Source organism: Sinocyclocheilus anshuiensis, unplaced genomic scaffold (genome assembly GCF_001515605.1).
Source record: "Sinocyclocheilus anshuiensis isolate Anshui unplaced genomic scaffold, SAMN03320099.WGS_v1.1 scaffold1932, whole genome shotgun sequence".
In the NCBI taxonomy this organism is placed as follows: Eukaryota; Metazoa; Chordata; class Actinopteri; order Cypriniformes; family Cyprinidae; genus Sinocyclocheilus; species Sinocyclocheilus anshuiensis.
This window is the reverse complement of record NW_015555985.1, coordinates 440,221-462,881: the sequence shown is the minus strand read 5'-3', so window position 1 is coordinate 462,881 and position 22,661 is coordinate 440,221. Positions and strand designations below refer to the sequence as shown.

The following is a 22,661-nucleotide window of genomic DNA, read 5'->3' as shown; positions in this document are numbered from 1 at the left end:
TTGGAAGAAGGTTTACCTTCCAACATGACAATGACCCAAAGCACACTGCAAAACTGACCACACAGTGGTTGAATGAGAAAAAGATGAATGTCCTTGCATGGCCTAGTCAGAGCCCAGACTTAAACCCCATTGAAAATCTGTGGAATGAATTGAAGACTGCAGTCCACAAACGCTCACCATCAAATTTAACTGAACTTGAGCAGTTCTGCAAAGAAGAGTGGGCAAATATTGTAAAGTCTAGATGTGCAAAGTTAGTAGAGACCGAGACAGATCCCAACAGACTAAAGGCTGTAATTAAAGCAAAAGGTGGTTCAACAAAATACTGACACAAAGGGGTGATCCTTTTCCCAACTCAGTGATTCTGTTTTTTACATTTTTTTCTGACATGTTGGTGTTATATCTTTCACTTGGATGTTATAAGATGCACTGAGTAAATGCAGCTGGATAAAACAAAAACTGTGTCCGTCTCCATTTCAGGCTGCAAAGCAAAAACGTGATTATTTTAAAGGGGGGTGATTCTATAATATAATAATACATAAAAACATTACTATGTAATGACAAAAGGAAAATGTGGAAAAAATATATACCTGTTTGATAATGTTTCACAGATTTGTCTCTCTTTATGTAAATACGGCCATATATACATATCATGGAAGAAGCAGCACCCAAATATGTGAAAACCTCTGAACATGTTGAACAGATTAATTCAAAACAGTTCCTTGATGCATAGAGTAAACTTGATTTTACAGTTCTGTAGCCTGTTTTGTCCCAGTTCTCAAGAATCACTGATGTCTGACCTCAAAGTAGCCAGCACATTTAAACAATTCACTGTCACAACATGAGCATGAGCATATGACATTATATGCCTCTGTAAAATTCTTCTGCCTTCAAGTGCTTCTGGGAAGTTCCAACTTACAAGCTTGGAAGTCATAATTACGATGTGATGCGTTATAGATTTTTGGTCTGAATAAATTGGACGCATTGAGCAATTTCATATTTCTTTCTCTCTTTTCACTTGACAAACACAGGAAGCGTTTTTAGTGCTAATGCAACACTGAAGATCAAAGGATGCGCATTAGGTGTGGAAATGATGCTTTATCTGTGTATTTGATCATTTTCATGCTGCCACAGAGAATAATGGGAAGTTTTGTCCCACAAGCCTGGTGCCTCATAAACGTGGCTAAATGAGTAGTGCTGTCTGGCACGTCTCATCAAAATGTGAACAAAGTAAATTATACAACCCACATTTACAATTAAAATGTAATTATAAATTATACCAATTAGCTTCCACCTTCATTCTTTAATTTCCAAGCAAAAACATTGTGATGGCATTCATGTATGCTCAAATCGTGATCATTCTGACATGACTTGGCAGCATTTGTTTAGACTCTGGAATGATTTTTCTACATTTACAGAGCCAAAAAAACAGTTTCTTGTGTGGGCTGTTGAGTGGGATTAGGGTCGAGGTTACCATGTTTACTGATGACGCTAATGTGCTGGCATTTCCCTCAAGTGGAAAACTTTATTGATTCTGCTTGCATGTGGAAAACATATGAACTTACTCAGCATAATGTAGGTTTGAAAAGAAAAAGTCTTCAGGTGAAGACCACATGAATGTTCCATGCAAGTCTTAAGGAACAGCTACAGTATGTAAAGCCAGTTTCTTACTTTTAAAATGTTTAAAACGGTAATAAGAAATTAAGTGAGACAAAATGTCACTGTAAGATTTGCAATTGTGATATAAAAAGTCGCAATTACAGTATGAGAAAAAAGTTGCAATTGTGGTTAGCAGTGTGTGGTCACAACCACCATACAATGATAAAAGTCCAATCACTACTTTTTTTAATCCCCCCAAAAACCCAAACAGTCTCAATAATCAAGCTGTTTTGATTTTCTGAGCAATATGATGTCATATTGCACAAGCCCCACCCACAAGTACTGACGGACTGTCCCGTATTAGCATATCTCCACCCTCAGCCAGTTATACGCTGTCCGGCATTTTCTCCTCGCTCGAGCAGCTGTAGCGAAAAGACTCTAGTGCAATGCAGGTGTTTTCAGTTGGATGCAAAAGTGAACATGAGAGTCTTCATTTTCTCCCGACATGAGAGCCACTGAGGACGCAGTGGATTACTTTTGTTTTTGATGGTAATGCACCACCGAATACGCCTAAATTCGTTTATGTTTGTGCAAATCATTTTACTCCAGACTGCTTTCTTAACGAGGGACAATTCAAGGCAGGTTTTGCTAACCAGTTAAAACTCAAGGATGGATCAGTACCCACTGTTCATGATCCAGCTGCACCTCCAGAAGAAGTAAGTCTCACACTGCGAATCGCCTTTCCTCTTCCACGGAAGAGAGGGGCGGGGGTGAGCAGAGCTCATTAGCATTTAAAGAGACATGCACCGAAACGGGTTGCTGTGATCAGAGCTGTTTTTGACAAGGTAAAAAGGGTGATGTTTTACATGACCACTGAGGAATTTTAACCAAAGTATGTTGCAGACAGTTCATGAAGACCCTAAAGAATCATATCAATTTGTGGAAAATGGGCATCCGATGTCCCCTTTAAACGTCACATTGTTAGATATGAAGTCATCTTGAGAGATCTGAAGTCACACTGAGAGCTATAAAGGCACATTGTGTGATGTAAAGTCACATTTCCTATTTTATTTATTCTGAGGTGAGAACAGGCTTCTATATTAACCTTCCAAAGTGTCATTTGCAGATAGCACATATAATTGAATCTCAGCTAAATACGTCCCATCCATTTCCCAAATAACCCTGAATTCCACTCATAGATAAGCCGCATCGTTCTACATTGGGGTTAAACTGAAAGTTCACCCAGAAGAGACAACGCTTGAAATAGATAACAGAGCTGTAGTGCGATGGTCCACACAGCCTGTCCGCTCGCATATGCTGACGCCATAGGTGGGTTGTTTGTGCTGATAGAATAGAAGCCTGTTGACCGTTGCCATATTCACACCGTGTTGTGCTGTTCCGACCCAAGGCTAGATTACAGACGCTCCGATGTGAAATGACCTCATCAGACCTGAGATCAAGTTGTCCTTTAAACCAGAAGAGCACATTTCCTCCCGCAATATCATATAATGATTCTACATGAGAATTGGAGAGGGCCTATTTTCATAACAATACAGAAACCCACGGCTTTACGTAAACGATAGCAGAAATTCAAAAGAAATACGCCACAGCTGAAATCGAACCTTGAAAAACACCTCCAAATGATGCACAGATAGACCAAATCTTGTTTGTTTGTGAAAAGACCAGTCATGAGGTCTAGTACTAATGCATTAGGGATGCTGATGCCAGTTAACCGAAGCAAATGTATAGAGTTAGAGATTTGTTCAGTGAGAGAATACTGAGAAATTTACCCTAAAGTTACTGCTTAATGAGGGACAGACCGTTCACTGCAGATTCTTATCTTAATTTAGATACACAGCAGGGCTCTAGTTCAATAGCGCCTTGTTGGCTATGACCCAACGGTCCATATAGGCTGAACTAGCCCTTTCAGTGACTACAATGAAGCATCAACTTGTTTAATGGTTTAAAGCTCTTACCTGATGCACTGGGCTCATTGTAGATGACCAAAGTGGCTGGAGTTGGTCTGCGTTTGCGAATCTGAAGAGGAAAAAAAAATCTATAATAATTATACTGTCATTAACAAAAGTATTGTGGAGGTAGTAAAACCCATTTAACCATGGTAAAATCACTATGATACACATCCTTGAGTGGCTTATTGGTTTAATTTAATACAGCGTCCTGCTGGAAAAACACCAAGCCTAAACTGGTTTTAGCTGGATTCACTGGTCTTAGCTGGATTAAGCTGGTCCCTCAGCCTGACCAGTAAGAAAATGCCCCAAAACCACTCTAAAATGATATAAATTTATATTGTAGTTGTAGTATTGCCATGGTACTTTTTAATAACAGATGGAACACGGGCGTAAAATGTTCATGCTGACTGATTTACCCTATGTGTCCAGACACCAGCATTTGTTGGGTGATTCACTGGGGTCAATACAATCAATTCCCTGAAGAAGGCTGCTGGGTTTAGATCACATTTAGCCTGACAACATGCTGTCGCAACACGTGTGAAACAGCAAGAGCTTACACTCAACAATGTCGTCCACCTCCATGCGGTTAGAAATATGCCTGAACATCAGAGTCAATTTTATATGAAATAAGAGATGAACCTGTAAGAATTACTCAGAGTGTGAGAGAGATTCAAGAGCCGTCACTTGACCTATCGAGCCAGTACGGCATTTTCACATCAACGTTTGTTGATCATGTACAGCTGTTATCAAGCCCCAGCCAACTCACTAGTTGCACGACTACAAGTTTCTCATGACCTTACTGGATGCTGCTGAATTATATGAGGCCGGAAGGTAACATAACATTATCTAGCTTGGTTTTATGAAAATGGCCAAAGCTGGGCAAAAACTACTATGCTACAAAAAAATTCTAAGCATCTTGGATCTGCTTGAAAACAAATACATGAAGCGAAGTACTAAAAGTACTTCTCCTCAGTGGTATATTACAATCGCTCCTTCAGCTGCAGGGTCGGTAACAATCTGAACTACTAGCCTGATTGTGCCAGCACATAAAATCACTGAGCCCTGAACCTGCATCAGTCCAGGTTATTTTATTTATTTATTATTTAAAAAAAAAAAGGCTCCAAGAAACAAGAGCGAACACTGATGGAGAACTTACTCAGCACAAGACAGACTGCCACTGATTGGACAAGCCGGCATCATCATAAAATCAGCCTAACACTTTCCTGTTATGACATTGTCAGCAACAGCACCGACATCAAACACTTTTACTGCCGGGCATGAAGCCTCACTGCTGTATCCGGATCCATCAATGAACAGCTCTACTATAGCAGGAACTAGGGCTGCACGATTATGACAAAAAAATCATAATTGTCAATTATTCACTTGAAATTGTAATTGCGATTATTAATGATTGTTTTATTACTAAAACTAAAACAATGGAAAACCCTTAAGATAACATGTAGAAAGAAAAAATGCATCTTAAGCACGCAGAATAACATAAGTGGACTTTGAACGATTACGTAATTGTGGCATCCATAATTGTAATCGCGATTAGAAATTTGATTAATTGTGCAGCCTAGCAGAAACACAATAAGAATATATTCTGCTGCACAAATGACAATTTTTACAAAGAACAAAAACATTTTTTTTGCAATGCATGGTCACCCTTTATCACCAGTTCGCACTCTTTGAAATACCCCTGTCAAAATAGTCGACAAAAACTAATTTGGCATGTAATACAGAATTTTGAAAGCAAACAGCAAATGTTTCATTCCCTCCTCGCACTTAAGTGCATGCAAAACACCGTTTGTTCAAACCATTATGGTGGTGTGCATTAAAAAATTACACATTTTCCAAGCACTACAATCCCACTATGCATGACATCATATCATAAAACTGATTTTGGCAGCAATCTGCACAGATCTGATGCTTCAAGACAGCCTCAAGGGAGCCGAAGAGCAATGCAGGCCAGTCTCCATTAGGCACAATGCAATAAAAGAGCCTCTCTCTACTTACATGCTCGGACGCCTGGGGATCCAATTGGCTCTGGAAGAGCGGAACAGCAAACTGAATTTTCTTAGGGCTGTTGGGCTCCATGCTGAACGAGAGAGAGATGGAGACAAAGTGGACCCTACTTATCAGCCCCTGTGATTTCCTCTCCCTCCTGTATGGCCCGCCTTCCTTTACTCCACGGAGAGACAGAAAGAGAGAGAGAGAGAGAGAGAGAGAGAGAGAGAATGAGCCACACAGACAAACAGCAGAACAAATAGTCAGTCTGTCCTTCCCACATCCGTGTTGTCCCACTCCCTTTGCTGTGGTCCCGTGTCCCATAAACCTCACAGAAGCAGAGATGGCTGCAGGGCTTCTCAGTGCGAGTTTTCCGACTGCTCCGGGACACGCTCAGATCTCTCTCCGCTTTGCTGTCTCTCTCGCTCTCTCACTCTTTTTCTCTCACTATCATTAGCAAGACTCAGAGCAATGCAATATAAGCCCCCACCGGGACCTGCTGATGCTCCTACATTATTTATGATCCTGATTCAGGATGCTGTCGGCAGTTTTCGCATCACATGGCCGGATTTCTCTTCATGGACATGGGTAAACTGTGAGACAAGAGAATGCTCTTTATAATGTATAACAAGCTCGATCACACTGGCACTTCATTTATGGATTTTTAATTATTCAGGGATTGTTGGGAGATGGGAATGATTTACTGTCCTGCTAAAGCAGCCGTTTTATTTTTAGCCAGAGCGGATGTAGTACGAATCAAGGGTTTAAGACAAAAGTGAGGGATGTTTTTGTGTAGTAATATGTAAAATATTAAATGAAGATTCCTATACTTTAGATTAAATGGATTCCATGACATTTCCAGGCATCTGTGACTGGCACAGAGACTTTTAAAATGTATTAAATAAAGATTGCACTCACAAAGAGCAATTTCTGATGTATATTTTATATTTAGCTGTACGTTCTAAGGCTAGCATCACTATTACTATTGCTATTAGGTTTGGTATATGAACAAAGCTAATATAACTATATATATAATACTTATATATTTTATATATTTATGAGATATATAATATATGATAAAATATATAAATATAAAAATAACAAAAATACTTTATATCTACATAAAAGGTACATTAAACTTCAATAGACATCTTCTTCTGTACCATTTAATGACACCTCAAATGATATGGTATATTGAGACAGATGTGTGCTGTTGCGTTTGTAGACTTACAATATTTGCATGGCAGAGGATATAGCAGGCATAAATAAATAAATTAATAAAAATAAATGAATAAAAATAATAAAAAAATCACACAGAATATCGTTTTTTTAAGTAACGACCTAGCAACTGCATAGCCGCATTCTAGCAATCGAATGCCAGAATGCCTTAGCAACCACATAGCAATGCCTTAGCAACTAACCACAACTCCCTTTGTGCCACTTACAAAATGTTAAAATGTAGTTTTATATATTAATATTTTAAAGTTAAGCATAATTAGAATGCATATTAGCATATTACATTCACTTTTCAGGCATGAAAATCATCATTTTAAAATACCCAATTGCATTGTTTTGTGGATAATGAAAGTAAATTGTGGTGTGATATTAGGTGTAATAGTTGAAAGACCATGTATTGATCCTAACCGTAACCCAGGACAGACGCTACCTACTGTATGCTGTTTGTTCGGGTCACTGGACATCTGCCAATGAGATAACTGCTATTGATCCACCTGCCTGCTTTGAAATAGGTCATTAGTCTGCAGCCTGTCTAAAACACAACCTGAAGGGGGAAATGGAGATATTTCTGCAAAACTATAACTAATAGTCATAATAACTGATAAAAACAGTTGGTTAAATTCTCTTAAACATATTGTAATGGTAGGCTCCAGTGTGCAGCTAAAACTGAATTGCAAATTCTTTCTTTAAAAAAAAAAAAAAGTAAAAGTTGCTTTTAAAATTAAATATCACTTTATTATTAATTTTATTAATTATTAATTCTAAATAAAATAAAATAATAAATAAATACAATACTGCATTAAATAGGTCAAAAGTGATGGGAATGTTATTGATATTTATTTATGGGAAGTTATTTATATTTAAAAAAATATATACATAAAAATAATGAATAATGTTGCTTTTTTTTTTTGTCCGTTTGACAATTTGTTTGTTTTTATAGATTACTTTTTTAAATTGCTTATTTATTCCTTGATTTTTTACTGGAACTCTACTCTTCCATAAAAACACCAGAGACGTAGCAAATCAAATTGTTCCGAAACAAGGCGTTTTCTATTTTTTCCGCTTGTTAACTAGATTCAACAAATAGTATATTATAGTCAGGAGTCAGCTGGTGTAACCCGAGGTTAGTCTGGGAAAAAAGAGGGAGTGTAAGAATCCTGAAGAAACAAATGAAGAAATCAGGTCACCCTGTTCACCTCTGGAACAAACAGTACCAAACCACCTGACCTGATGCATGTTTACACCCTGTCTTCACTGCCACCGCCCATTTACAGGTTAAAGCTTGACCTAATGACCCTCATCATCAGGAGCAGGTAATACCAGGGAGGAAACTACTGGAGCTTAATGAATGTCACAGAGCGGAGGCGGCACAAAACAGGCACTGTTTATTACCCACGCTCTGTTGCGCAAGATTCAACAGATATGGTTTTATTTTGCTGCAAGCGCAATTAATCTAAACAGCAGAGGTTTGTGTCACACAAGCTGTCAAAATTATTATGCATTGAGGTTTGATGTTCAAGAACACACAAGGACAAAAGTACAACCATGTCCTTGTGTCCATCGGTGTTTGCCTGAAGCAAGAGGCCGAGAGATGAAGAAAATTGGGATTGAGTGGTCAGGAAACATATCCAGCATCCTCTCTTAGACGTGACGGCAAGTGAAATCCAATAGTGCCTGTAATAAAGTTAATTTTCCCTGACTACTCAGTCTGTCTCCTCTGTAGACGAACACAAAACACCTTTATGCTGCTGTACTGGACACAGCTGAGCTGTTCTAACAGTTGAAAATGAAAATCCCACTCGATCTTCAAGTTATTCAAGCCATTTCTGTTATATATCAGTATCCCCCAGGTCTAATGTAGCCTTTTTATTTTAATGGCTGCCCTCTGAATCCATTCAAGCATGCCCACAATATCAAAATCACTCTCCTGCCAACCTTCTATCTCAGAGACGTGTTGCCATGGTAACAGTGGGCCAGATTGAGTTATCAAAATCATTTTTCTGACCCACAGGTATTTTCATCGTCATACTTGGCTAAACACAGCAGTAGGAGTCTGCCATTGACATTGTTGCCCGCATTAAAACTGTTAAGCGCAAAGGACAAGCACGATCAGGCCTGAAAGAGCAGAGTTACTGGAAAAAATGTAGCCTGGTTCAGATCAAGCATGATTGAAATACAGCAAGGTTCTAGTGGGAGCTTATTATTTGGAACCCTTAAAATGTTTTTTTTGTAGAAGCCTTTTAAAGGTTCCATCAAAAAGGTTCTATACATATTAATGCAATTGAATCTTTTAGAGGTTCCAAACATGGAACACACACTACTACTAAATGTTTGTTGGCATGCAATATGATTTGTTTTTTAAGAAATTGATATTTCTATTCAGCAAGGATACATTGATCAAAGGTGAAAGACATTTATAATGTTACAAAATTCTATTTCAAACAAATGCTGCTCTTTTGAACGTTCTGTTCATCATAGAATCCTGAAAAAATGTATCACAGCTTCTACAAAAATATTAAGCAGCTGTTTTCAACATTGATAATAATAAGAAATGTTTGAGCACCAAATCAGCATATTAGAATGATTCCTAAAGGATCATGTGACACTGAAGACTGGAGTAGCCTAATGACTGCTGGAAATTCAGTTTTGCCATCACAGGAATTAATTACAATTTAAAATCTATTAAAATAGAAAACAAATAATTATTTTCAATTGTGTTTTTTCACAATATTACAGTTTTTACTGCATTTTTGCAGCCTTGGTGAGCATTAGAGACTTCTTTCAAAAAAACATTTCTTACAAATCTAACCAATCCCAAGCTTTTGAATAGTTGTGTGCTTTATGGGATGTTTTATTGCCAGATTACTTTCTTGGATCAGCATTATTGTACCCAAGATCAGAATAAGAACATAATTAAACAAGAACCTATATAAAAACTATATATCTCTAAAAATAATAATAAAAATAAAAAATCAATGAATGAAGTTCAACACAAGTGCATGTTTCCTTTCTGGAAGTTACCGGATCAAACACTGTAAATGGATTCCTGGACTTGACAAAATCTTCAGTCTCCTCTCAGATCCCAAATACACACACTGCTTGTTAAACTAATAAAAGATTAAAACAAGCTGTGAATAAATGCACTTGGTTAGGAAGGCTAATTAACTATTGATGGCACAATAATAAAAAAAAAAAATCATTAGTAAATTTCATTTCAAACTCGTTAATAAAACCAAAAAGGAAAGCACAATAATAATAATAATAAAAAGCAGGCATTGTAAATCCACCCTTCAGAAGTTTATGGGGTGAGGCATACCAGAGGGTTTCAGAGCACAAATGCAGTTCATATTTTTATTGAAGCACTTATATGAACTCTTCTTTTTAAACTTGAGTGTTATTAGAGCTGTAAAAGTGTCTAAATCATACAGATAATGTTCCCTCTTAAGCTGCACGCATACGCAAAAAAATGAGTTGGGAAAGCCATTTGATTGAATTCTAGTAAATGCGAAATAAATGCAATGTTCGGGCAAATCGCTATAGAGTTGGTTTCGCTATAGAGTTAGAACCGGTGATTTTGGTTTACAGAAAAGAGAATGATGTGCACCAAAAGCTTACAGATATGTTTAAATGCTTTAGTTTTTTTCTATTCTGTTCTGTTCTATCAGTTTAAATGCTTCAGTTTGTTTTTAGATTATATTATATTATAACCCTAATAAATAATTGATCTCAAAAAGGGAATTCATGAGCAATATCTGCTTCATTTTTTTCATATTATATTATATTATGGATGGATTTGTTTCTTACAAACATGCAGCTTTTTACTTCACAAGACATTAATTGATGGACTGGAGTGGTGTGGATTGTTTTTTTTATCAGCTGCTTAGACTCTCATTCTGATGGCACCCATTCATTGCAGAGGATCCATTGGTGAGCAAGTGATGTAATGCTAAATTTCTCCACATTTTTTTCAATGAAGAAACAAAGTGATTTACATCTTGGATGGCCTGAGGGCAAGAACATTTTTTAGGAATTTTCCATTTTTGGGTGAACTATTCCTTTAATTTTGCAGTAACCTGGAATATTCAGTATTTTTGTAGAGCATAAAGATTGTAAACCATAATACAAACACCATCCACCATCTCCAGGAACACAACCAAAATTATGACTCGGCAAGTATATGTACAAAATAAATAAATCTTTATTAATGATTTCCATTAAAGATTATCCCTCATGCATCCCAAGCGGAAAGGGAACATGTCGCATAAATCAATTAGTATTACAATTCATTACAGCTTAGATAAAAAAATTAAAAAAACTCATTCACACTGAGGAAAATTAAGTCGAACACTTTAAATCCTCATCTGAAGATTTGACAGACTATCCACTGCTGTTTGAAGGAAAATAATATATATATATATATATATATATATTTCATGGGCTTGCTAATGTGTGTGTATATATAAAGAGAGTTTAGTGCTTTTTCTTCTCACAGGACAATATATTTAAAAATGTGCTTTGAAGTGTCTTAAGTGTCTATACATACAGTATGTGATAGACCAGTGTATCTCAACCTTTTGGCATACCGGACCCCAGTCCAATTCAGAACCATCCTCAAGGACCCCCAGAACAAAATTGACTCGTATCATTTGTGTCTTTGTGAGGACCAAATGCAGTCAAGTATAATTCAAGTTAGCTGACTTGTCCAGTATTTGGCCATATCATCAGCTATATTGGATTTTTCTTTCATGGGAACATGTCATGTCAAAATAAACAAAATGTATACAAAAATGTATACTTTATACGGACCCCCTGGCCTTATGTCAAGGACCACTAGGGGTCCACGGACCCCTGGTTGAGAAACACTTTGATAGACTATCAACAGGAAATGAAGACAGCGGTGTGCATTTTGAGTAGAACAGTAGTTGTGATTGATCAGTTCAAGTTTGAGAAAAAAAGTTAAATGTATTGCACAGTTAGTTCCTCACAGAGGCTGAATTAGAAAACAAGTCTGATTTCAGTAGACATTTTTGTCCTAGACAGACAGAGACACACAGAAAACTTTAGCTACCCACAGCCCTTTCATCCTCTGCAAACATCCAACAAGACCTGCATCACATACTTAAATACATCCCAAAAGATTTATTACATTTCTGTAATATATGTACCAGATGGATACCACAATAAGCCCTTTGCGGATTCGGACAGTGGAAGTTCTCAACCACTGCTAAAAGTGGAATCTGGACTCAAATGCATGAGCATATTCCCTGTAGCTCTAGTCCAGAAGCAGTCGAGTCTGGAAGGGCTTCACGGACCGAACCAGAGAGAGGTGCTGAGCCGTTCTCAGTGCAAAGCTTTAACCAGTGTTCGTTGTGACTATTTCACAGGATTTACTTCTTCACCTGCTGAAGCAAGCAAAACAGAGATATTGATTGAGAAGATTGTTCCAAAACCTAGCGAGTTGCCTGCCTACTGCCTTCTAAAGCATGTACCCTGAGTGTAAAATTACACAGCCCACACAAATAGTGGCTAAAATGCTGAATTTTTATCAAGTGACAGTAAAGATTTCTATTTCAAATAAATAAATCTATCATGGGTTCCACAAAAATCTGAGTTTTAAACATTGATAATAACAAGAAATATTACTTTAGCAGCAAATCAGCATATTGGAATGATTTATGAAGGATCATGTGACACTGAAGACTGGAGTAAAGATGCTGTGCCATCACAGGAATAAATTATATTTTAAAATAGAAAACAGTTTTTTAAACTGCAATAATATGTCACAATATTACTGTTTTTACTATGTTCTTAATCAAATAAATGCAGATTTTGTAAGGATAAGAAACTTTTTTCAAGACGTTAACGTAAACATTCAACAGATCAACAGGTCTGTATTGAGCATAATGTGATCCATCAAAACCAACCTCCATCCTCTGTTATGATGCTCACACAGGGGGCTTCCTGGCTGGGAGAGGAGATCTACGTGGCGACACAGCAGCCAGAAGCTCGTTCACAATCTCCTGCCTGATTTCATGTGCGATACTTTCTTTAATCTGCAGGAGGATGAATAAGAAATTATGTTAGACTGCATTAAAAGGTAGGAAAGTCAAAAACTAAAAATATAGAGAGACCTAAAATGCTGCATAGGGACTCGAATCGGTGAATCATTTATCATAATCTGTTTATTTACACGAACGTTTGGCAAACTACCATTCAAAAGTACTTTCTGGAATATAAGTCATGTATTTATCACCTGAAAAATATATTCCAAAGCGACTTCGTCAAGCATATTTGTGCTGAGCGAAAGTTGTACGCAAGCTAGTTTATTTTCAGTTTCGCATGAAATAAATTTGTTTACTAGAAAAGCTAAACCTTTTATTCTCAAAACAGCTGAACTACTATCATACTGCTGAAAAAAGTTATGTTAAAACTGCTATTAAAACTCACCTATTTACAATGTTTCTTAATTAATTGCTTGCCTTAATTTTCTGTTCTATGCTTTTGTAACTTATCTTGCATATTGCATATTATCTCACCTCTGTCTGCTGTTTGGCTGTTTATATGTTGTATACTATCTGTTATTTACCTTGTGTAAAGTGTCCTTGGGTGTTTGAAAGGCGCTATATAAATAAAACGTATTATTATTATGATGTTACAACTTTTATTTACTGCCCAAAACTGTTTGAGAATATATATCTATAAATCTGCCATACAGCAACAAGGTCAATTATGTTAAATGATTTCAACAGTTCTCCATATATGAAATCCAAAGAACTGGCAGTGCTGTGCAGGGTCAAATACATATTGATACGCTGGTGAAGAACATCAGGTCTTGTCAGGCTGTTACATCCCTCCACAAGCCATGAAATTACCTAGGTGACTACAAGGATCCAATTCAGTCCAAGTTTCCTTCATAAGCATCAGAATTGCTGGACCATCATGACAGTCTAGTAAATTAGCATAAACTGATGCATGATATTTCATGAGCAAATCTGTCAATCATCACACACACCACCAAAAACCATTATGGCTACAAAGAGCTCACTCAAACGGTGCCAAAGACACAGTTAAATAGGCTTTTTTCCGCTTTCTTTTGAGATGGAGAAGGAAACACATGCTGCTTTTGTGTCTTCAGGTTTGACAGTGTAATTTCTAGATTCTTTGGCAGAATCTAACAGAATTTCAGAAGCTTATTTCTGTCAAGGGGGGAAAAAAATCTGACTTTTCTCAGTTCATATCTCTGAGAAAATCAGAGTTTATAGCTCACAATTCAGATTTTTCTTCACAGAATTGCGCGTTTATATCTCACAATTCTGTTTTTTTTTTTCCTCAGAAATGTGAGATATACACTCAGAATTGCAGAAAAAGTCAGAATTTTGAGATAAATAGTCTTATCTTTAAAAAAAAAAAATGGTGAAAATAAGACAATTCAGATATTTCTTAATATTGGCCGTTGGCATTGCTGTATATTAGTCCTCTCATCTGAGTTCTCTCACCTCCTGTATAAGATTTTGCAGGTCACCATTCCCTCCACTTGTACTCCTCCATTCGGTGGGACTGCAGTCCTCCGTCGTCCTACTCCTGTGTCCATCCAGTGACATCTCGTCCTCATCTCTGCTCAACTCCAAGGAAGCAGGTGTCATGTTCTGCTCCATCCTCTCTGGAGAAACAGGCCGAGGAACGTCCATTCCAGGCCTTGCAGGGACGGTGGGTGTGAGGTTGAGGGTTGCCCGGTAAACGCTGCCTCTCTGCGGGGAAGGAGAGCAAGACTCAAGCGTTTGGTTGAATCTTCCAGGGCTGTACGCCCTCGACGAGCGGCCTGAACTGAGTGTGGCAGCCTCATATCCCAGTTCAGACTGAAGGTACAATTGCTCCTTCAGGAGGTCTGTCACCTGTATATTCACATACAAGAATTTATAAAGGATGAGAGGAAACTGAGAGTAGAACAAGGCATGCATATGATATCTGATACAGGACCCTGTGACATGAGAATAATCCACTCACCGGCTCCATGGCCTGCAGTGCTGAAGAATTAGACAGGCTTTCCATGCTGTGACCTCTGTGCATGCCCTGCGAGACACGTATCTCTTACTAAAGGTTAAAAAACATCAACATACACTACCGTTCAAAAGTCTGAGGTCTGTAAAATGTTTTTGAAAGAAGTCTCTTATGCTCACCAAGGCTGCATTACTGGATCAAATTGTAATATTAACAGTAATATTGTGAAATATTATTACAATTTAAAAGAATTGTTTTCTATTCTAATATATTTTAAAATACAATTTATTCCTGTGATGCAAAGCTGAATTCATGCATAAAACCTCCTTCATATTCATGACATGTGTCATGTCATGATTATGAAGGTGCCATGTCAGTCTTATGCACACCCCTTCAAGTAAAGTGTTACCGAAAAATTCTTTGTGACTCCATAATTGCCTTTATTTTTGATCAATTTTAATGCATCCTTGTTCAGAAAAAGTAATAATTTAATAAAAAACAAACAAACAAAAAAATATTCCTGCCCCCAAACTTTTAAATGGTACATAACTTTTCACTTGACTAGCTTTGGTGTGTCCAAAATTGTATATCACACTGACGGTATGTAACAGTGATAGTTATTTTTGCTGTAAATTTGACTCAATGTTTTATGTATTATATAATCACAATGTAATGTCGGTTTATGGTTATTCCAAATATATCAGGTTCAGTGAAATTCCCATTGGAATTTACATTAAGACTAGTCTGTACTTCCAATCCTGAGAGGGTATAATAAAAATTACAGTTTTGTTCTATTACTTTCTAACAGAAATATATTTTAGGTAGCATATTAGGTAAATGCTATAACAGCATAATTGATCATTTCTTATGTGGCAGTTGTTGCTGCATTCACTGACCATGTGGTGGCGGTAGAGGCTGCTGTGCTGCGAGCTGCTGCGCATCTGTTCATTCAGGGAGAGCAGATGATCTTCCAACTGCAGTTCCAACTCCTGCAGCTCCTGCCTGACTGCCGTCCGCAGTGCTTCAAGATGTTCCGCCTCCCGCCTGCAACATCACAAACCCCAATATAAGATGTAAGGGTTTAAGTTTCACATAGTTTGTTTTTTCTCACAGTCTGGCAAACAGTCAGTAAATACTTCACAAGTCAGTATTTGAGGAGGCAGCGATCACATAAATTTAAGGTTGATACAGAAAACCAATATTTAGAGTGAAAAATCATTAGTACACAGTAACATTTCCAACCACCTTCAACTGCCTTACATTTTTTAAGTACAATCAAACTGGCTGTCATTTTAACTTAAATTATATTAAACTGACTTTAAAAAATCTACTTAATTAATTTGACGAGTTAAAGTAAAGGGAAAACTACATTTCATTTTTTACAGTGCATTTATGATTTGTTCACACATTTTAGGGTCATTTGTTTGAAGACTTATTTATTGCTAAATCCGCTTTTTCTCTATGTCATACTGCACTGCCATATTAACAATTAATTTATGGCTATATTCGCCTTTTCTCTGTCAAATTGTACAGGCGTTTAGTATGACAGGAACTGTGGTGCAAACATGTACATAACCATACTTGCCAGCGCACTTACTGTAGCCTGCTGCATACATACTGTATGGTTAGTTCTTTTTATGGGACCAGTCTATTATAAAATTGCGTGAATGAAAAAAAAGAAAACATATATATATTCCCTAACATCTTAAGAACACACATTAACATTGACAGTAGGGCTGCACGATAAATTGCATGCGATATTTAATGTGCATCTTATCAGTAAAGCCGGTTCTGTAATCAGTGGTAAATCTCCATCACGTGCGGGCTTTCATATTGAGCAGCATTAACTACACAGAGCCGTTGTTCACTGACGAGCTGCGCAAAACCACGATCATATTTTGCGCAGCTCGTCAGTGAACAACGGCTCTGTGTAGTTAATGTAGTTAAAAACATTTTGCGATATCTTTTTTTTATTTTTTTTGCAGACCCCCGTAGCCCCCTGGAGGTCCTCGGACCCCAGTTTAAAAAAAACCCATACATGCTACAAAAATTAGCTGTTTTTTGTCTTTCTACACCAGAAAATCTCAAAGCGTCTGAGATTTGGTCAAAAGGAGCCAGTGGGTGAAATTTTTCCCTCTGTGGCTTGATTTGGGGAACTATGAGTTCCTCACCTCTCATCTGGAATGAGATGCTGGTAGACCATAGACTGCTGTCTCATGACAGCCAGCTCCAGATCCATCATCTGAGTCCGGAAGACATTCAGACTCCTGCGTCGCATCTGGAGCTCCTGCAGCAAACAGCAAGACAAAAATAATAGGGATAAAGACTTCCCAAAAACTCTTGCACAAGCTATATGAGCATCTCAGTTTCATAAGAGGCTTCACGTGATACAACTCAGGGTTATGAAAATAACATGTGACTGCTTCATCTTTGGGAAATGATGTACCTCATAAAGCGGTTGGACAGAGCATGGTGTGCTGATCCTGTCAATGGGTGTGTCCCCTCCATGCACGGATGAGCTCTGCCAACAAAACCACAGATCAGTTATGACTTATGAGTCACACAGGAAAAGCATGTCTAAACTGAGCCCAGGATAATGCAGCATGCTGACTCGGCTGATTATTTGCATTTCAGGTGGGATTCGCAAGAAACCGGAACACACTTCCTTGTTCTACTTTATGCAGATATATTACTGACTCTGTGCAAAACAAAACAGTTATTACAGGTCAGAGGCTACATACATATACACCAAACACACACACACACACACACACATATATGCGTGTGTGTGTACATGCACATGTACATGTATATGTATATCATATGTATAAGTGTGTATATATATGGCAGATTTTTTTTATTAATACCTTTATTCAGCAAGGATGAATGAAATTGATCAAAAGTGACAGTTTATGACATTTATACAAATTATTTCTAATTTCCATTTAAAATATCCAGTATGCTGTTCTTTTCTATTTATCAACGAATCCTAATAAAAAATTATTTCCACAAATATTAAGCAGCACAACAGTTTTCAACAGAGTGAAATACTTAAATACAAAATTAATTTGATGATTTTCTGTTTTTATTTTGAAATGTTTTATTTATAAATAATATATAAGAATAAAAGTAACTGTATTCATGCAATTATAACAGCTTTAATAATAATAATAATAATACAATTACAACAAGAAGTGCTAATTTTGATTATCACAATTACCAAGCAGTGCTGAAACTAGTATTAATTTTAATAATATTAAAATGAATACTAGTTGCAACACTGCTTAGTAATCATAAACAACTAAATTCCATTTCACTACCTGCATGTGACTAGCAACATTCCTTAAGAAGTTCTGTCTCATCTCGACTTTGGGACACATCCCACTCTGCTATTTCACATTACTCTCTGTTTCCTAATCACTGTTATGTGTAAAATAACATAAAACAGTTCAGCCCATCCAAATATATCTTCTGTGTTAGCAAAAACTTCACCAGCTAACCTATTTGTACCGTCAAATACTGTATACTGTCATTCCACCCTGCTTTAAACACAAACAATTACTAATAAGAGCATGTCAGGCACAGCCTCATTAATAATCACGTCTACCACAGGTTAAGATTGTTTGGAGAGTCATAAAATCCCATCAGGTCATGTAATAAACAAGTATGAAAAGAATTTTGGCAGTTTTTACCTGACCAAGATTCTGCATTGTCCCACGAATGTCATGCAGGACCCTCCTGAGCTGCATATCTGTGCTGCCCATCACAGGGACAGGTGCAGGAGGCGTCTCAAAAGAGCAAGGGTAGGGGGGAGATGGATAGTATGGATGACTGTAGGAGGCACCAGGGTGATGAGGAGAACCGTTGTAGCCCAGTCTATAGGGGGCACTGTGGGATTGTGCGAGAGGGACGTGAGGTTGGTACGGGCTGCCATGCATGTTCAATGAGGGGCCGCAGGGAGCTCCCTGAGCAACATTATAAGGTGAATAGAATGGGCTGTAAGGCAAACTGTGAGGATGAGCATAATGCATATTGTGCTGGAGTGTAAATGGCGCCCCCTGTGGTGGAGTAAATGTATTGCTCTTAAGTGGTTGAGGATAAGGTGAACTCTGCGGTTGTGGGAAAGGAGTGTGGTGGGGAACTCCGGTAGGGTACGAGGAGTTGTAGGCCACTCCGTGTTGGGGAGAGTAGAAGGACCCATGATGAGGAGGAGGAGGGTGGGCCAGACCTGTAAATTGGCTAAGGTTTGGGACGCTACATGTGCTCCAGTTTGGACCTTCACCCAAGGGCCTCTGGGGCCAGTCTGCAGGGATGCTATAAAGCGAGCTGGAAGAGCAAGTCAGATGCTGGGGTACATTGAGAAGATGTGGTGGCGTTGCCCTGTCCGTCTTTGATCCACCTGCTGGAGCAGATTTCAAGAGCTCAGACTGGCCATGATCTACTTCATCTTTTTCCATAATTGAATCCACTTCTTCTCGGACACTGAGATTCTCCTCATCGTAGCGGTAGGAGTATGAGGGTGGGGTACAGTGCTTGACCGAACCCTTTCCAAGTTGGATTCGCATGGAGGTGACCACTCGAGCTGGGCTGAGCGGAGAGGTTGGGAGGGAGCTGGATCTCCTTAAAGGATTCCTCTCCAAGCTTTCCCTCAGCAAGTTCCTGTCCCTCACCCATACTCTGGCAGGACGCTCCTCATCCATAGAGGATGACCTCTGATGGGCTGTTTGGAGGTCCATTTGTCTTTGAGTCGTAGCGTGGCATTGCTCAAGGTCCAAAGTCTCTGGAAGATCTGAAGACTCTGGCCCAGAGGATGGACGTAAATCCTCAGAGAAGTCTAGATCAATGCCTAAACCAGGCTGGCATATGTTGCCTTCATGAGCTACATCCAAGTTGGAATCTGTTGCAGGATCTACCATTGTACTCGAATCCACTTCTGGAGAGTCTGTGGTGGGTTCTTGCGCTGTAGTGAAATTGGACTCAACTATGGAAGCCCTATCATAATCAGGAGAAAGGAGCGGTCCATTGGGGCTAATATGGTCAGAGTTTGGATTGGGACTCTGGAGGCTGGTGATCTCAGGGAGTTCTCGGTTTGTTCCACTCTGGCTAAATGTGCCTCTGCTGGACTGAGGATGGGCTTCCTCACCCTGTAATCTCTCAAAGTTGGGGTACTCCAATGCTATGGGTGTGCTGACTTCTCCTGCATGCGATGTCACTGTGGTTTCGCTGTCGCAGCTATCTGAGCTTTCTTGTACCTAATAAAAGTTCAAGAGCGAAGTTTCACTTCCATTATCTATTGAAGGACTGGTTCTTAGAAACATTGATGTTGAAAGTCACTTTTAATAGACACTTTGTATTTTACCACTTAGAACCAAGCAATTTATTCTTGTCCTCATTTATGTTTTGTAAATTCCCCTAAGAACACATATGCCACAATTTTAAGTTCTAGTGCACCTTAATTCATAATTTCAAATTTTTGATTTAGAGGGCTTTTCAGAGATACCAAATGCTGGATTTGGCCATGACAACGTCCACTACTTACTGTATATTCATATTCCTATGAAATATTCCTATAGAACTTATAGAAGTCAATATTCTCACTCTCATTTTTTTGTATTACCAGTAGCCCCAAATGCATGTGCATAAATAACTAGATAATATTAATGAGGTTGGGAACATCCATTTTTAACAAAATGTAGTTAAACCAATATTCAGAAAACCACACTTGATTACACATTAAATGGAGGCACTGCTAATTTATTTGATTATTATTAATATAATTTTTATTGTACAAAATATAGTTATATAAATAATAATATAACAAAATGTCATTTAAACCAATATTCAGAAAACCACACTTGATTACATTAAATGGAGGCACTGCTAATTAATTTTATTATTATTCATATAATTTTTATTTTACAAAATATAGTTATATAAATAATAATAAGTAATTATTAAATAAAAAACTAATTTTAAAATAAAAATGACAATTTTCATATTGTAAAACATATATAAAAATATAAAGTTATTTTAAGTTTTCATACTATTTGATATCAGTGCAAGCTAAATTTCAAAAATGTTTTTTTTTTGGGGGGTTCAAAAGGAGGATGACAATCTTTGTATTCATAGGCTGTAGAGAGTCCAGATGGTTCTGCCCACACTCACGTACCTTCAGGTGATTACCCGAACCGTCTGTGGATGGGTCCTCTGCAAACCCACTGCTGTCAGACTGCTGGCTGGCAGTCCTCAAAAACCTCTCTGTAGGGAGACACAACGTGAACACCAAAACTGAGTGCGATTTCTCAAAATTCAAGCCAGTTATTATAATTCATGCTCATGAGTTTTAAGGCTTAGATCTCATCATTTAGGTTGAGTGTGGTGAATATTGTAAATTACTGCTACCTATTTTTCTGTTTTCCTATCACTGTTTCAATTTAATTCTGTAACTTACCTAAAGAAATGTTTCAATTCAAGTAAAGCTTTGGTGACATACCTTTGCATGGAACATAATTATGACTCAACTATTTTATGTTGTAATCTACATAATGACACAAATGCTGTTGATAAAGAGCTGGGACATTCTTCTACATATTTGAATAGTGAACATCTACTGATTTCTACCACATGAGGGCAGGCTTGATCCATACTTTATCTAAAACACATACTAAAGTCCCCTTCAGCTCTTTAGGGCTGGGCCATAAGGCAGCATGATAAAACACATCAGTTATGTTGAGTGTTTAAATAAGACGTCTTCCTCTGTGTTCTTAGAAAAAGTGTCTGTGTTTTTCTTTTGGGAATGACAACCGGATTTGATCACACGGTCATTGCATTCTCAAGAGGAATGAGCAGGGTGCGAACTACGGGGGAGCTCGGCTCCCCTTAATAAAACATGGGCTCTTGCTTTGTTTATAGACTATTTGTGGGTGGCTGTTTGTTGTTTCACCTATCAATTCGTTTTGATAAAGTATAATAGGTTAAATCCTGTATAGTGATTTATCCTATATAGTGCTTGCATAAAGCAAGTAGTGCATACACTTGTAGCTGTTATGTATCTTTGTAAGACATTGTAAGCCCTCTTCGGAGGCACGCGCATTTGTTTTGAATGCTTCAAAATTGCATATAGCCTTTGACATGTATACAAATTCAGTTTCCTGGTAACGTAACTGATAACCACAGTCAGTCCACACTCACCGCTGCCAGCTTGAGACGTGCCACCAGGACCAGGAAGAGCTTCATCCTCATTGCTCTGCAACTGCAAAGAAACAAACCATTAACATTTTGACTGATCACAACACAGCAGCATAAAATCACACTTGAACATTACATAAGTTTTAAATACTCAAATTATGCAGCTCATGAGCCATTGTTAGCAAATGCGGTATGACAAGAGGCCAGCATATAAAATGACCTGGTAAAAAAGTACTGGGTGGTTGGACAAACAGATAGTCACACCCCAAACTCACACTATTGGTCGAGCCAGTGTTACTATATCATGCCGTGTCGGGATGCTCAAACAAATAGAGCTATAAGAGACAATGTTACAGAGACATCATAAAACGAGTGGTTTAATTGTAATTGTCTTAGCTTTTTATAGGGATTTAATTTAAGTTTCATCATTTACTCACCCTTATGTTGGTCCAAACCTATATGACTTACTATATGACTGCAGAACACTAAAAATACATATATTTTCAAGAACACTGGAGTCCATTGACATTAATTATATGTACAAAAAAACAGACATTTATCAAAACATCATCTTTTATGCTCCACAGAAGAAAGCCAGTCATACAGGTTTGGAACGACATGAGGGTGAGTAAAACTTGATACACTTGAAAGCATGCAATGTTTCCT

The 22,661-nt window shown here is 37.8% G+C and overlaps 2 protein-coding genes and 1 long non-coding RNA gene across 8 annotated transcripts in view; 1 reads left to right on the top strand and 2 right to left on the bottom strand.

Annotated features, from left to right (window-relative positions):
• Positions 1 to 6,005, bottom strand: part of LOC107676093 (protein phosphatase 1 regulatory subunit 1C-like) — a 31,688-nt gene extending 25,683 nt beyond the window's left edge. For 2 of the 4 annotated variants that reach the window (XM_016470616.1, XM_016470617.1), the window contains exons 1-2: positions 5,583 to 6,005; positions 3,573 to 3,633 (exon numbers count right to left, since the gene is read on the bottom strand). In XM_016470616.1, coding sequence (XP_016326102.1) covers positions 3,573 to 3,633; positions 5,583 to 5,897 — 376 coding nt within the window. In that variant the 5' untranslated portion in view covers positions 5,898 to 6,005. The remainder of the gene's footprint in view (positions 1 to 3,572; positions 3,634 to 5,582) is intronic. The other 2 variants (XM_016470618.1, XM_016470615.1) reach the window with 2 other exon arrangements.
• A 4,988-nt stretch (positions 6,006 to 10,993) lies between these two features.
• Positions 10,994 to 11,758, top strand: LOC107676080 (uncharacterized). Its single transcript, XR_001632687.1, has 2 exons — positions 10,994 to 11,357; positions 11,681 to 11,758. It is a non-coding gene; the product is annotated as an uncharacterized LOC107676080 (long non-coding RNA).
• An 82-nt stretch (positions 11,759 to 11,840) lies between these two features.
• The window catches only part of LOC107676079 (sperm-specific antigen 2 homolog), a 42,961-nt gene continuing 32,140 nt past the window's right edge, over positions 11,841 to 22,661 (bottom strand). Inside the window, exons 10-19 of one of the 3 annotated variants that reach the window (XM_016470602.1) lie at positions 21,999 to 22,059; positions 20,977 to 21,065; positions 18,500 to 20,059; positions 17,254 to 17,328; positions 16,979 to 17,094; positions 15,704 to 15,851; positions 14,814 to 14,879; positions 14,306 to 14,557; positions 12,734 to 12,862; positions 11,841 to 12,211 (exon numbers count right to left, since the gene is read on the bottom strand). In XM_016470602.1, coding sequence (XP_016326088.1) covers positions 12,755 to 12,862; positions 14,306 to 14,557; positions 14,814 to 14,879; positions 15,704 to 15,851; positions 16,979 to 17,094; positions 17,254 to 17,328; positions 18,500 to 20,059; positions 20,977 to 21,065; positions 21,999 to 22,059 — 2,475 coding nt within the window. In that variant the 3' untranslated portion in view covers positions 11,841 to 12,211; positions 12,734 to 12,754. Of the gene's footprint in view, positions 12,212 to 12,733; positions 12,863 to 14,305; positions 14,702 to 14,813; positions 14,880 to 15,703; positions 15,852 to 16,978; positions 17,095 to 17,253; positions 17,329 to 18,499; positions 20,060 to 20,976; positions 21,066 to 21,998; positions 22,060 to 22,661 lie in introns of all 3 variants that reach the window. The other 2 variants (XM_016470599.1, XM_016470600.1) reach the window with 2 other exon arrangements.